The sequence below is a fragment of the Ruditapes philippinarum genome, unplaced genomic scaffold (genome assembly GCF_026571515.1).
Source record: "Ruditapes philippinarum isolate M1 unplaced genomic scaffold, ASM2657151v2 ctg19626_1_1_1_1, whole genome shotgun sequence".
Classification (NCBI taxonomy): Eukaryota; Metazoa; Mollusca; class Bivalvia; order Venerida; family Veneridae; genus Ruditapes; species Ruditapes philippinarum.
Window position 1 is genome coordinate 1 of NW_026851962.1, and position 15,179 is coordinate 15,179.

The 15,179-nt window shown below is 34.3% G+C and overlaps 1 protein-coding gene across 1 annotated transcript; it reads right to left on the reverse strand.

The window, feature by feature from the left end:
* Positions 1-12,572: 12,572 nt before the first annotated feature.
* On the reverse strand, positions 12,573-14,677 carry LOC132744139 (uncharacterized; the record flags this gene model as incomplete). The annotated part of the gene is made up of 4 exons (XM_060732760.1): positions 14,663-14,677; positions 13,754-14,226; positions 13,191-13,610; positions 12,573-13,093 (listed from the first exon to the last, which is right to left on the reverse strand). Coding segments are annotated over exons 1-4 (1,429 nt in total), but the record flags the coding sequence as incomplete, so codon positions are not given.
* Between the last annotated feature and the right edge of the window lie 502 nt (positions 14,678-15,179).

The window sequence follows — 15,179 nt, forward strand, 5'->3', positions numbered from 1 at the left end:
TTTTCTCAAAATTTTGTGATAAGAATGAATTAATGCGAAATATGTATATCAAATAACTCTGAATAAATACTTTACCTTTTAAAAAGAATGTTATTCGCAGAAGACGTAACACCTGTAACAATATCTGTTTTGAATTATTAAAACATTTCTTTAAACAAATAAAGAGATGTCCTTTATTTATATACACAATGGCCTATATCTCGGGATAATGATTCAATGTTATTTTGTCATATACAAGTTACAGTCTCTGATAAACCACACACGTGACAAATTATCATTAGGATAATAGATAAAACTTAATTTGATATCGTCTGACTATGTACGTGTACGAAAACATTCGGAGCACCTCGCAAGTTACATACATCGAAGTTAACCGGAAAATGCCGAAAACTTGCGATTTGTTTTACAACGATAGCACAATTCATTTCGCAACATGTCACTAATTCATGCTTAGATACAAAATTGTACATTTTTATAATATAGAATCATGATTATTTTCAGGAAAAAATATGTGAATAGTAAAACTGTTTGAATAATGTGTTGTCAAAATCTGCGCTGTTAGAACACGCAAAATTCTACATTTTTAACATCTTCGTGTTAAAATGTTGAATACTGCTTAAAGCAGCCCGCCTCCAGGTTTATCCTTATTTTTCATGAAATTTTTTAAAATGTATTTAAAAGTAAAATATTGCAAAGTGAACAAAGAAAGTAATAAACATATTGCAAACGACACTTCCAATCCACGTATATTACCAAAAGGGGTCGAAATATGCAAAAAAAATAGCCTGTACTACGTTAGTAACGCAGTAGAAATATGGTGATAAATACCGCAAAATCAGTCATTAAATGCACATAAGATACAAATCATTACTTTAATCTTGAATATGTTTACATTTCTTACAATACTAGTGTGTTTTCCCAAAGTTTTGTTTTTTTTGAAATATTTTGGTTCATCGGGAGCCTTCAAAAAAGCTTTTAAGCCTGTCTGAGGCTGGAGGGTAGCTGCTTAGTTTCCATTTAACTTTTCATGGACAAGTTCAATTAAAATGACTCAACAATCTGCCGTTTAAACGTTTTTACTCTTATTTAATCTTTCATTCTTTTTTTCATTAAATTAAGTAATGATATTTGCATCCCGAAATTTTATAAAAAAAAATCTCTCAAAGCCTTTTAAAAATTATAATTAAATTTTTTTTTAAAAAACGACTTTATTAATTTTAAATATATGACTGCATGTGCTGGATTGAAAAATATACATTCTATTTTTTTTAAAGGGCTTTTAGCTCCACCCCCAAAGTGTTTGTGGTTTTGGGTAATATTTTCAAAAAAAAAAATTTAATAAAAAATTTAGGGACAAAATTTGAAACTTTTTAAGAACGCCCAAAAATTCCATTGAGCCTGTAAAAAGATGGAAGTAAAATTTAAGTATAATCTACAATTGTTGCGAGTGCAAGTTATTATTTTGTAATAATCTGTATGGCAATATACATGTTCTTGTAACAAGACCATGAAATAAAAACACCAATGCGACAGTCCACAGAATATCAAATAAATATATTGGCACTATATATTTCCATCAGAGAAAATTTCAACTTACTCTGCATTTTTTATCTTCCAATTTTTTTCTTTTTTTGCTTTTTTTTCTAAAGGGATCTCCCATTTCCTTGTCCAACAAGAATGTTGTGTAAAAATTGGCCCGTACTTTTTCTAATCTTCATAAACATGACTGAACACTGAGATGTAGTGAGATGAAGAGAAAAAATAACGATGTTTGTGTAAAAAATGAAAACATGTAAAATAAAAAAAAAAACATTTAAGAACGTATAAATCGGCAAAGTATCATTTTTGCAATACTTTAGTGTTGGAGGTATGCTAGGGGGATATAGAATATGTTCGCTAAACTTGTCATTATCTTTCATGCACAGATTCAATCGAACAAAGTCTACATTTACAATTCTTTAACTTTGTTTCATTGCTCTTGAAGGGATTTTTTTCCAGTATTGTTGTGTATGTAAAACTATATGTATAACATAATTAAGCAAGGGTTCAACTGGAACTAAATTGCTACATACAGGTCATGCTAAAGCACGTGACAATATTCAAAACTATGCATTCATTTCAAGCTGTGGTTTACGTTAAATGTTGAATTCTGCTTATAAGCCGGTGCTAGAGGGCGTGGAGAGTAACTTGCACTTTCCAGTACTGTCCATGAACAGGCTCAATCAAACCGAGCCTGCAACATTTTCAATTTTGTCTTGCATTGTTTTGAATATTGCACTATTGCAAAATACTCACTTTACCCACAGTTTATCACATACGCATTGCTAATTACTTACGCCCTTGCTCAATGGATGAGTACTTCTCACCCTACTAATTGCTCATAAAGCTTTTCTCACTTTGCCCATTTCTCTCTGCATAAGTTTTTCTCACCCTATCCATTTCTCAATAAGCACCACTATCTTAGCCCATTTCTCACTACATTAGTACTCAATCCCACCATTGTCCGCTAACCATTACACACTCTCGTGCATTCCACTGCTCACTAAGCACTACTCCTTCTAGCTATTGCTCACTGAATACTACTCCCCCTGACCATTGCTCACAGAGTAAGTTACTCACTCCGACCATTGCACTCTGAATACTACTCCCTCTAATTATGGCACACTGAATATAACTCCATCTGGCCATTGCGTAGTGAATACTTTTCCCTCTGACTATTTCTCACTGAATACTACTCCTTAAGACCATTTCTCGATGAATACTACTCCCTTTGAATATTGCTCACCGAGTACTACTCCCTCTTACTAACAACTTGCAAACAAGTCATTACCGTGAAATGGCTGATAACGCGAAATTAATGATGTTGACTATACATATCTCCATTTTTGGGGAGGCTATGCCGACCCAATGTTAATAACTGTTCGTCAAATCTTACTGCCGCGGTAATCAGGTCACTGCCGCGGTAATCAGGTCAAAAAATAGTACCTTGATCTTTTCTAAGCTGACTCATCACTCATCACAGACATTTACAATATGAAAATATTTTCATTCTTTAATTTCATATCTGCAATTTGTAAAGATAATAATTCTCTGAAAAATTCTTGATTTTTGTTTAAATCACTACTCCGTGACGTCATACTGCCGCGGTAATCAGGTTTAGGCATACGTACGTCTGTAATAAATAGTTCTGGTATGAAAACCCTTCAAAATAATAACTTTATCAATATTTTTTTAACAAAAAGCATGAATGAAAATTTGTAAGTAAATGCTTTAATTTAGTGGCAAATATTCTTTATTATTCTTGATAACAATTTTCCAATTACTACGCAGCGACCAACTGTTTATGACGGGTCATTAACTAGAACGTTCCAACACCGTATTCTCCATTGTGTACACCGGTCTTACTGACGATATTTGAGACCGGTGTATATACAATGCCGTATTCTCAATATCATGCATGTTCTTTTGTTGTTATAAACCATTAAAAGTCCTTAATATTTTTAAAGACAAATAATTGTAAACTGTCGCTTACATCAGAGACATGGATCATGCTTGCGTGATAACTAAGGAAAACTAACTTATTAGTACACCCCAGGAGGCTGTACGCGGAAAACGGTCATAAACCGCTATATCATATAGCTGTTAGAAAATATTTTGCATACATTTAACTAAAAATTCACTGATGGTGATGAGCATATAGTTTGAAACATTATATTCTTGAACCATTATCGCCGAAAAAAAAACTATTTAACTACAAAACCCCTATAAGGACCTTCCGACAAAATTCCAGCACAATATTACATTTTACATTAGCAAAATAAAAAAGCAATACTTATATTTTCATCTTACATAATTCATTAATCAAACTTTTAACATAAAAGTATATTTGGCAATTGACAGATCCCTACTCTGATCTTTTATTTGTATAGGAATAAATTTAAACATGTGCTCTTTTGTTTAGGAATATTTTGTAGTGAAAGTCTTATATATTCACTGATCCAGGTACGTATATTAACGTACCTGACTGATCTCATAATTAGAATTAGACAGGTCAGGGATTTATACAACCAGTTGTTTACTTAACTATGCTCATTTTAATCCCAATAGAAACATTCAAATATTTGGGGTATAAAACATGACCAAAGTACCTAGTAGTCGTTTACCCGGTGGTGATCCCATTAAACTGATTATAGATTCGAATTGATTAGAAAACACAAATAGAAACATGTGTTTCCGTACAACAAAAATCGGAAGTAAAGTGAACAGTTAATTGACAGAAATATGTGGTCAAATATGTTTTAACAAAGAAATAATTATTTCAGAGAAAGACGCAAAGATCAGTATGACCCCGTATTGTGTAATTAGAAAGTTTATTCAATTCTAGGGCATACATCATAATTTGATAGTCCATGTGTTATAAAATTCAAATTTTCAATACAGATTATGAGATACATAAAAAATATTAAAGAATAAGAAGCTTTAATTAAAAAAACAAAAAAAAAAACAAAAAACGCATTCATATACAAATTACTTACAGTCGAGCATCGGGAAGTCATTAACATATCTTACGAAACTTTAATTTGAAAACGATATTTGCGCGCGCTGAAGTGATTAATGTTTATTTGAAAAATAAAAAAAAAGAACTTTTATGTTTGTGTTCTAAAAATAATCGGCGGCATAAGAGGAATTTCTTATTCATTTTACAACACTTGAAAAATTACTACAGAAAATGTGTTGTTGTTTTTTTTGTTTTGTTTTCAACAAAAGTGAGTGTGTTTTAAGTTTATTTATACTCGGCGCCGGAATAACCATATGTCCGAGATTATAGCATCTGGGACGTTTTTTCAAGCAGATTCTTCCTGGAAGCCCATTCTTCGTTCTTTGGTGGTAAAGGAGACGACAATACCGTCAAGGCATCAACTTTCTGACTGATGACAACAAAAACGGCATCTATTAGCGCCAAACCTCCAGAGTAAGTCACGACAGGTCAACCAATCACCTCTGGTACTTATGATGACTTGACTATGTCCTTCCGTGTGCCTTCTCCGCGACGTGCACGCCTCTGGAGGAAATTGGAGAAGTTTCAACAAAAACTTCCAAAACACGCCATTTATAACATCATTCATAGCACTGACGGCTTCGGTGTTCTCATCTATTTGCAGGAAATGGTCGACAGGGAAAACCCTACGTAATAACCGCACACCCTGTTAACAACAGATTTTCCGCAGTATATATTTCAAGCTAGTGAGGTTTAAAAATACACAAGCTATCGATTAACTACCATTAGTTGGTTGAGTGTTGGCGGTAAAAAAAGAAGATATAACTTCCTGATCAATTTTCACTTAGGTTGATTCAGTTTTGAATAAGCTTTGCAGATATGTATTTTTTCAAGAAATATTTAGCTTTAATATTATCCGACGCCGTCAGTAATGAAATGGGAATAATTTTCTGAAACGTGATTTTATTCGAGATTTGCTTCTGGAGAAGACAACCTTCTGTCCGTAGAGCATGAATATTAATATTCATCACAAGACAGTATCTTATTGATCTCAATTATGGTACATCTAAACGTGTATAATTTTTATGTTCAATAAAAATGTTGCATCACTTGCAGTTGTTATTATCATTCAATAATATTAAAATGACATAAAGTATTTATGATGAACAGTCCTAGAATATTTTGACACAGGAACTTGAAATTCTATCAAATAATCAATATTAATTATAATATCCAAATATACCCCCTATATACTATAATTTTTTTATAGTATATAGGGGTTATATTTAGATATTATAATTAATATTGGTTATTTGATAGAATTTCAAGTTCCTGTGTTTGTGTTTTTTTATAGTATATAGGGGGTATATTTGGATATTATAATTAATATTGGTTATTTGATAGAATTTCAAGTTCCTGTGATTTTGATAAGGAACCGTCAGTTGTAAAATGTTATTGTTATCTGATAATGAACAGTCGTCATACTTGCTGGTATGTCATTTATTATTGACAGTTTAGGTTTTTCAAAATTTGTATGATTAACAGTCCGAATGTAGACCTCAATGAAATGTTCTGGAATATTAACAAAATGAATAGTCAACCACATTAACCATATATACAGTTGAGTTCACACTAAAGGTTACACAAAGTGCACTAGGAGTGCACTAGAGGTGCACTACTAGTGCACTTCAAAGTGCACTAGTAATGCACTACTAGTGCACTTCATAAGTGCACTTTGTAGTGCATCAGACCTATTATATGTATTGAGCAGTTACCTTTTATTTCAATGAATAGCAATTTGACTTTTACAAAAAGATAGATAAATATAGATATCTGTATAATTGTTTTACAAAATAACTTTGAAGTTGAGAATATTGGAGTTTGTAAAATATGGCGTAAAATATTAGAACAATTATTTTTCAAAGTCATGAATTTTACTGATTTTGTACTTTAAAACTTAATTGTTAGAATAAGTAAATATAAATAATTATTACTTTAATGTTGATAAGTGCGTAAATAAACAAAATTAATTGATATTTAATAATTTATGATTCTATTTTATTATAATCTGGTGATGAAATATGAAACATTGAAATGCTAATTAAACAAAATTCAGTCATTTTTTGTTGTTGTTTTTTTGTTGTTGTTTTTTTTGGGGGGGGGGGGGCAAATTATACCAATTAGTTATTTTTGATTTTAACTTATGGTTTTTTTTTAGTTAAAGATAATGATTTCAAGCATTAATAGCCTTTAATACATTAAAGAATTAATATGTTTATAATTGGCCTAGATTTTGTCAATTTTATCTCATTTATAATCTCTCTTACCTTCTCAAACTGAGATTTACCTAAGATTAATATAAATAATATATATTATTCTGAAAATAGTTTTTTATAAAATGCAAAAATATTTCAGTTTTCTTTTTGTACTACTTGATATGAAATTTATTTGCACCAACATCCAGAGAATACAGAATTTACATTGCCTACTTATATTTATCATCTGCCTTTTGTTATTTACCCTGAGGGGCTCTCTTACCAGCAGGGTACTATATTAAAACGCCAATACACAGCATGACTTTTGACACTTTAATCTTCTGTAACTGTTTTCTGCTCATGTATGATATTTTATTAAAATAAAACAAAACAAAAAAAACAGATCTGCATTAATGTGAAAAGGAAGTTGCAAAAGTTTTATAATCATGTATTTAAATATTTTCTTTAAAATATATTATCTTCTATAAATGTGTTAAAACTGACACTAGGCAAATTTGTCAAATCTATAATAGAAAAAATTAACATTTTCCAGTTCAGAAACTAAAAGATGCTGCAGATTTAATGCAAAATTGCAAGAAATGTGGATAAATATTAATATGAGGTCTTTCTAGAATGGTTAGCACTGATATTGATTTTAAACCAGTTTTTTTTAAAGATAAGATTAGAAAATTCCACTTCAAAGACAATAATGACAATAATATCTAACATGCGTTTATGCCATTATGATTATTTTTTACATTTGTTTATTATAACAAAAAATATAGTCATTTATCTATGTCTTACATGTATTTTGGGGAAAAAAACACAGGAAATTTCAAATAAATATTGCATACATCTGCATTTTTGTTATTTACCCTGAGGCCCTCTTATCAGCAGGAGACCAGTGTAATGAAAGCAGTCGCTCTCAGAAAAATACCAATACACAGCATGACTTGAGACTTTTTTCTTGTATAAAAGCATTCCCTTTATACATTAAATTTTTAATATATAGAAATCTTGAATAAAGTTGTAAATTTTATTTATTACATGGACAATTTTCAATTATTTATATCTTTAAAAAGTATGCAAGCATTTCATGGTTGAAAAACATACTATCACAGTGTATAGATTGTTTTAAAATCAATGAATTAATATTTTCTTTCAATCTTGAACATGAGGAATTGCCTCTTAAGTTATATATGATTATGCAGAATGGCAAGAAATGTGTATAAATATAGAAAATTCTGCTTTAGAGACAATAATATCTAATACGCATTTATGCCATTATGACTTTTTTGTATATTTGATTATACAAAAATTATGGTCATTTATCTATATGACTAACTAGCCTGAGTGCCAATGCGTGATGAATTCCATGCATTTTGAGAAAACCAGGGAATTTCAATACATACTTATAATCTGCAAAATTGACTGATCTTTGTCATTTACCCTGAGGCCCTCTTATCAGCAGGAGAGTGGTTATAATATTAGGAAAACTGTTAGTTCCTCTCAGAAAATACCAATACACAGCATGACTTGTGATTTCCCTCTTCAATAAAAGTAACCCCTTTATACATTATTTTTAATATTGACATCATGAATAAAGTTATTAAATTTATTTATTTTATGGATAATATTTTAATTATTTATATTTTTAAAACATATGCAAGCATTACACAGTTGAATACTAAATTTTCACAGTAAATTGATTGTTTTAGCATCAATGTATTAATATTCTCTTTCAATATTGTACACGAGGAACTGTCTCTAAGTTATAAATTATAAAAATAATATTTTAGCTTAAATATAAACTTTTCCTTGATTTGTTTGAGCTTATGGAAAAAAAAGTTTATGTTGTTACAAACTAAATTATTTGGGCCAGAATTATCACATTGATTTTCCCATTTGTACACTAGAAAAATAGAAATACATGGCCATTAAAAACACTTATTTAATTATCCATTACGGAGCATATTTAAATTTAACCTTATTAATTCTATAAATTTTGATTTTAAGGGGTTTTATTTTACACCTACAGTAAAATACTGGTTAAGAAAAACATGATTACAATCAATAAAAAAAATAATTTAAAGCTTTAACATGATATCACCTAAAATGGTAAAACTGCTGATTTTAAAATTTACTTATTTATATTCATGAATAGGCCATATATTCCCAAAGTTTTTTTTTCTTACAGAAGCTTAACATAGATGCCCCCTGTCACTTGATATGCAATTATCCAATAAACCATTTAGGTGTCACCTTCTCTGGCCAGCCTGGTCATATGGTCTAGTGCACTAGAAGTGCACACGGTGTGCACTTCTAGTTCAGCTCTAGTGCACTAGAAGTGCACAAGGGTGGGAAGTTTAGTGTGAACTCAACTGTATGAATGGTTGAACACAACAGTAAGGATAAATAGCGCAATGTGCATATCTTTTTATTTTGGTAGCATATTTTAAGCAAAAAGAAAAGACACTATAAGTCTGAAACATTCTCTCATAGCCTCCCCATCAGTACATTCAGTGCTTTGATTCTGAGTACCGTGTACTTTTCCATACGACCCGACCCTCTATGAAGACGTTGTCTGGCAGTATACATGTAATCATCATCGGGTACCCATGGCATATTAGCATGTGACATAACAAATATCAATAAATGTTTAAGATCCTGTAGTGTATGTTGTAATTAAGATTGTTACCACACTTAAGTGAAATTTTATATATGTATATAATTATGCTTCTAAAACAATTTACAAACATCGAAGAATATGTAAAATATGTACTGCAAATATTTGTACCCATTATAGGTCATCATTAAAATATGTGCTTTCATTTCTTATTGAAAATTTGACTTAGGCTTTATAGAAAATAAATTTCTAATTATACCTCCCTGTGTTAACATGAAATGTAAATTCGGTAATGTCTTTACAAATAATGCTTTTTTGGAACTTACAATAAATCTTTATTTGAGCATTATATATTTATGATATAAAACCATAACAAAATATTGAATTACAGGATCTTTAATGGTTTGGCTATCATTTACATGTAACGACACTAAAAATGAGGTCGCATTTAGCATCATACAACCTATGTAAAAGTAATTGTTACGACGCGCTGTTAACATTATATCGGCGGCCTTGACCTCCACGTGAATAAAAACAAGAAACGCAGGACAGGTGCGACATCTCAATTAAATTTACAAAAATGGTGCGTGCATGGTTTATGAATTATGACACCTCTGTTGATCAGAGGGAACCCCACCAGTTTGAACCTCCACGTCCTGTGAGCTTAGATGATCTTCAGAAGCTTGGTGTTTTATATTACAAGGTATTTATTTACATCATACATGTATTTTTTAAAGTTCTAGTTTTCTACATGGCTAATTGAATGTTCACAAAATATGTGCTTGGTAGCAGAAAACATGTATCCTAACTCAAAAATGAATTCTCGTTACACTATATATACTTAGAATTCATTTCTGACATAAGATAAATGTTTTCTGCTATCAAACAAATATTTTGTGAACATTAAATGAGCCTTACCCCTGTGCCTGTACTGTATAAATTTGTAATTTATTAAAGTTTAAACAGGTTTTGTCTACCTATCTATTGTCAATTAAATCAAAACTCTTATCAGGGATGAAAACATGACTATACTTGAGAGACAGCTATAAGATATAAGGGAATCTGGGAACCAGTCCCTAGCTCTTATTGAATAGACCCCTTGGTACATGCATAGTGCACCCAGGGCTCGACAAATTTTTTGGGAGCAACTCGTCCTGCAGGGCCAGTAGCTTAGAACTTTTACTCGTCCTGCTGCAATATGTACTCGTCCTATAGTTCACTAAAGACCACACAGTAGATTAGAAAAGATGACCCTTAAAGCGCATGAGTTAAAAAAATATTGGCGATAGTCCTCCCTAGCCTAGGCAGTTTTATATTAAACCCACTCCAAAGACTATATGATAGATTGGACAAGACTGTACAGAATGGATAGAAAAGGGAGAAGATCACATTTATAACTACATAATAATTTTTATGATCAAATGAAAATAACTTACCTTTCAACAATGTCCATCTCAGTGAATGAAAAATGAAAATCAAGAACAATGCTTAAAAAAATAAAGATTTCTTATGTGTTCTGGCTCATTTTTCATTTTTGATGACACTGTTTATCTTTCCTCTCCCTGGGCAAATGTGCCAATTATCGCATTGTGACATTTTAAACTATTTTTTTAACAGAGTTACAGACAAATTTTTGTATTACTAATGTAAAGATCGTTGTTTTGTGGAACATCCCGGAATCCCTGCAGCGAGCTTTTAGTATGATTTAACAAAACGGAATCAGACAGAATTTAGCATTGCATTCAACAAATCAACATCTGTTTTGTCCACCGTCAAACACAGGGGAATTATTTCGTGCTCTGTTGTACTAGTGAAACTCAAAAGAATAAAAAATTGAATTAAATTGAAATTTGATTATTTTCTGATAGAAATTTCACTCGTCCTGCAGGACGAGTATTTCTATGAGATTTACTCGTCCTGAGTAAATTTTTACTCGTATTTACGAGCGGACAAGTGGATTTGTCGAGCCCAGGCACCAGTATATTTATACTTTCTCTATTATGTAAGGAAGTGGTAACCTAGCGGTTAATGTGTCTATCTTTCTAACCGTTTAAGCTAGCCTACATAAAGCAGACTTGAGAGTGGTTTATAATTATAAGCTACACATTTTCATAACAATTTAATAACTTAACCCATTACTTCATTTAGACATCTCACCCCTCTTTTTGAGACCTCAAATGGTGAAAAAATACCCTATTTAGACCCCAAACACTTGTTTACGGTTGAGAAATATTTTTTAAAAAGTGACCACTTTTTCGGTGACATCCCCTATCAAAAAATACATTGGGGCATTGTGCCTCTTCTGCTTAGGGGTTTGAAGGGGGGCAGCAGCACCCCTCAACGCCAAGAAAATTTTGGACTTGTGAGAGGCTATAATTTCCCTCAGGTCAATCAGAATGTAATGTGTAACCATACAATGCTGAAAAGCCTTTGACTCTATCTCAATCCATTGAGAAGTTGCAGCACTTTGAATTCAGTTTTGATGGAAAAATCTAAACAAAATAGTGATTTTTGGCAATTTTGAGATGTCCCCTCGTTGCCATGATTACTTGAAATTTAAGTTTGAGCATGCCATTACAAAGGCTATGGTCCAGCCAAGTTTGGTGAATATTGAAGCATCTTTTATAGTTTCAAAGCAATTTGAACTTGTAACAGGAGGCTTTTCAATGAAAACAGCCATTTTATACAAAATGCTCATGCAGTAAATGGGTTAAATAAATAATCATCTTTAGGTTTATTAGCACATAAACATTGTGAGTGCACAATTTGGAATTTGTTTCTAAATTAAGATGTAAAAATCCCAAATTTTGACCTTTTGTGAGAGAGACTGTTTTTATCAGTGAAAACATTCCATACTGAATTAAGTCACTTAAAATCTGATGAAGTAAATATAAAGACTTAAGTTGTTAAAATTGTTAAAATAGTTTCTGCTGATTTTGAGATTTGCAGTATACATTGTACTGATGTATATTCTAATTTCATGCAGATAAGTAAAGGGGCCTAGCCTTATTCTATAAGTTTGTAACTGTTAAAGTTTGTTTGTGTTTCCAGATTTAATAGTTGGAAAAGCATAAACTATTCTTGGATACCAGTCTTGGACTTCCTATTTGAAAAGGTGTATACAGTCATGTTAATACAAAAAGGAGTGTTTGGTCAGTCTTTGAATATGTTTGTATGTGCAAACAATTTATACCAGCCTGGCTCGTGCAGATTGACTTGGCTTCTTGTGCAGACTGGCCTGACACCTCAGGGTGTCCATTGACCCTTGAAATTTCCAAAAGGCCTGATTTGACCCTCAGGATTTTAACTGAAGGGTCAACTTTTTGGCCTGGCTCCTTGTGCTGACTGGCCTGGCTCCTTGTACAGTCTGTACAAGGAGCCAGGCCAGTCTGTACTACAGACTGGCCTGGCTCCTTGTACTGACTGGCCTGGCTCCTTGTGCAGACTGGCCTGACTCCTTGTACGGACTGGCCTGGCTCTTTGTACAGACTGGCCTGGCTCCTTGTGCAGACTGGCCTGACTCCTTGTACGGACTGGCCTGACTCCTTGTACGGACTGGTCTGGCTCCTTGTACAGACTCGCCTGGCTCCTTGTACAGACTCGCCTGGCTCCTTGTGCAGACTGGCCTGGCTCCTTGTACAGACTGGCCTTGCTAATTGTGCAGACTGGCCCGACTCCTTGTACGGACTGGCCTGACTCCTTGTGCAGACTTGCCTGGCTCATTGTCATGTATGTAATGACTGGTCTGACTCAATATGCAAACTGGCCTGATCCTTTGAGCAGACTGGCCTGGCTCCTTATGCAAACTTACCTGGCTCCTTGTGCAGACTGGCCTGGCTCCTTGTACAGACTGGCCTGACGTTTTGTGCAGACTGATTTTGCCCTTTGAGCAGACTGGCCTGGCTTCTTGTGCAGACTGGCCTGGCTCCTTGTGCAAACTGGCCTGGCTTCTTGTGCAGACTGGCCTGGTGCCTTGTGATGACTGTCCTGACTCAATGTGCAAACTGGCCTGACCCTTTGTGCAGACTGGCCTGGTGCCTTGTGATGACCGGCCTGACTCCTTGTGCAAACTGGCCTGACTCCTTGTACAGACTGGCTTCTTGTGCAGACTGGCCTGGCTCCTTTTGCAGACTGGCCTGGCCCCTTGTGATGACTGGCCTGACTGAATGTGCAGACTGGCCTGGCTACTTGTGCAGACTGACCTGACCCTTTAAGCAGACTAGCCTGACTCCTTGTACAGACAGGCCTGGCACCTTGTACAGACTAGCCTGACCCCTTGTGCGGACTGGCCTGGCTACTTGTGCAGACATGCCTGGCTCCTTGTGCAGACTGGCCTGGCTCCTTGTACTGACTGGCCTGGCTCAATGTACAAACTGGTCTGACTTCTTGTGCAAACTGGCCTGACCCTTTGAGCAGACTGGCCTGACTCCTGGTGCAGACTTACCCGACTTAATGTGCAGACTGACCTGACCCTTTGTGCAGACTGGCCTGGCGCCTTGTGATGACTGGCCTGACTCCTTATGCAAACTGGCTTGACTCCTTGTACAGACTGGCCTGTCTCCTTGTGCAAACCGGGCTGACCCTTTGAGCAGACTGGCCTGACTCCTTGTACAGACTGACTTGGCTCCTTGTGCAGACTTATCTAGCTTAATGTGCAGACTGGCCTGACTTCTTGTGCAAACTGGCCTGACCCTTTGAGCAGATTGACCTGACTCCTTGTGCAGACTGGCTTGGCTCAATGAGCAGACTGGCCTGGCTCCTAGTGTAGACTGGTCTGACTCAATGTGCAGACTGGCCTGACTCCTTGTACAGACTGGCTTGGCTCCTTGTGCAGACTGGCCTGGCTCCTTGTGCAGACTGGCCTGGCTCAATGTGCAGACTGGCCTGGCTCCTTGTGCAGACTGGTCTGGCTTTTTCTACAGACTGGCCTGACTCAATGTACAGGCTGGCCTGACTCGTTGTGCAAACTGATCTGACCCCTTGTGCATACTGGCCTGGCGCTGTGTGCAAGCTGGTTTTGCTCTGTGTGCAAATTTGACTTTATTCATCCCACAGGCAATCAAAAATGTAAATATATGTGATTCTTTTAGTATTAATTTTAATCTTTCATTAGAAAATAAATGACCAAAAATATATTAGTTAAAAAATCCTCAATTGATGTTTTTTATGCTAGTTTGCTTTATATTTTACTCTGAATGAATCATTGCATAATGTTATACTTTCAACCTTTATATACCGGTATTCAAAACTTGTCCTAGTTTTAGTACAGCTAGGGTATCTTACCTTAAACTTAGCCATGTGAAACACTGGTGTAAAGTATAATTGTATTATAGTTTGGGGACTTTTCTGTTGAAAATGTGTCAGAGTTAAATCGTATACATATACATGTACAGTGCGTTAACTGGAGTGCGGGTATTAGTTACCCGCACTCCAGAGCGTGCCCATTGATTGGTTCATTTTTGCTGGGGTTTACATATTGTGACGGAAGAGAAAGGGAAAGCGATAGAAATATCATATTCAGATGATCATTCATTGGTTCATTTTTGCCGGGGTTTCATATTGTGACAGCAGGGAACGTGTTTTTATGTTTGACTATAATACAAAAGAGAAAGAACACCAAAACACTCGGCAATCTGATTTATACTCGGGGGCTACGCCCCCTCGTACAAATCAGATAGCCTCGTGTTTCGGTGCTCTTTCTATTACTGGTAGTTTTAAATAATGAGGTAAATATCCAGCCAAGCATTGTAAAGATATTTTTGATATCTGGTAGACAAAATACACTCATCTGTGAAATAGA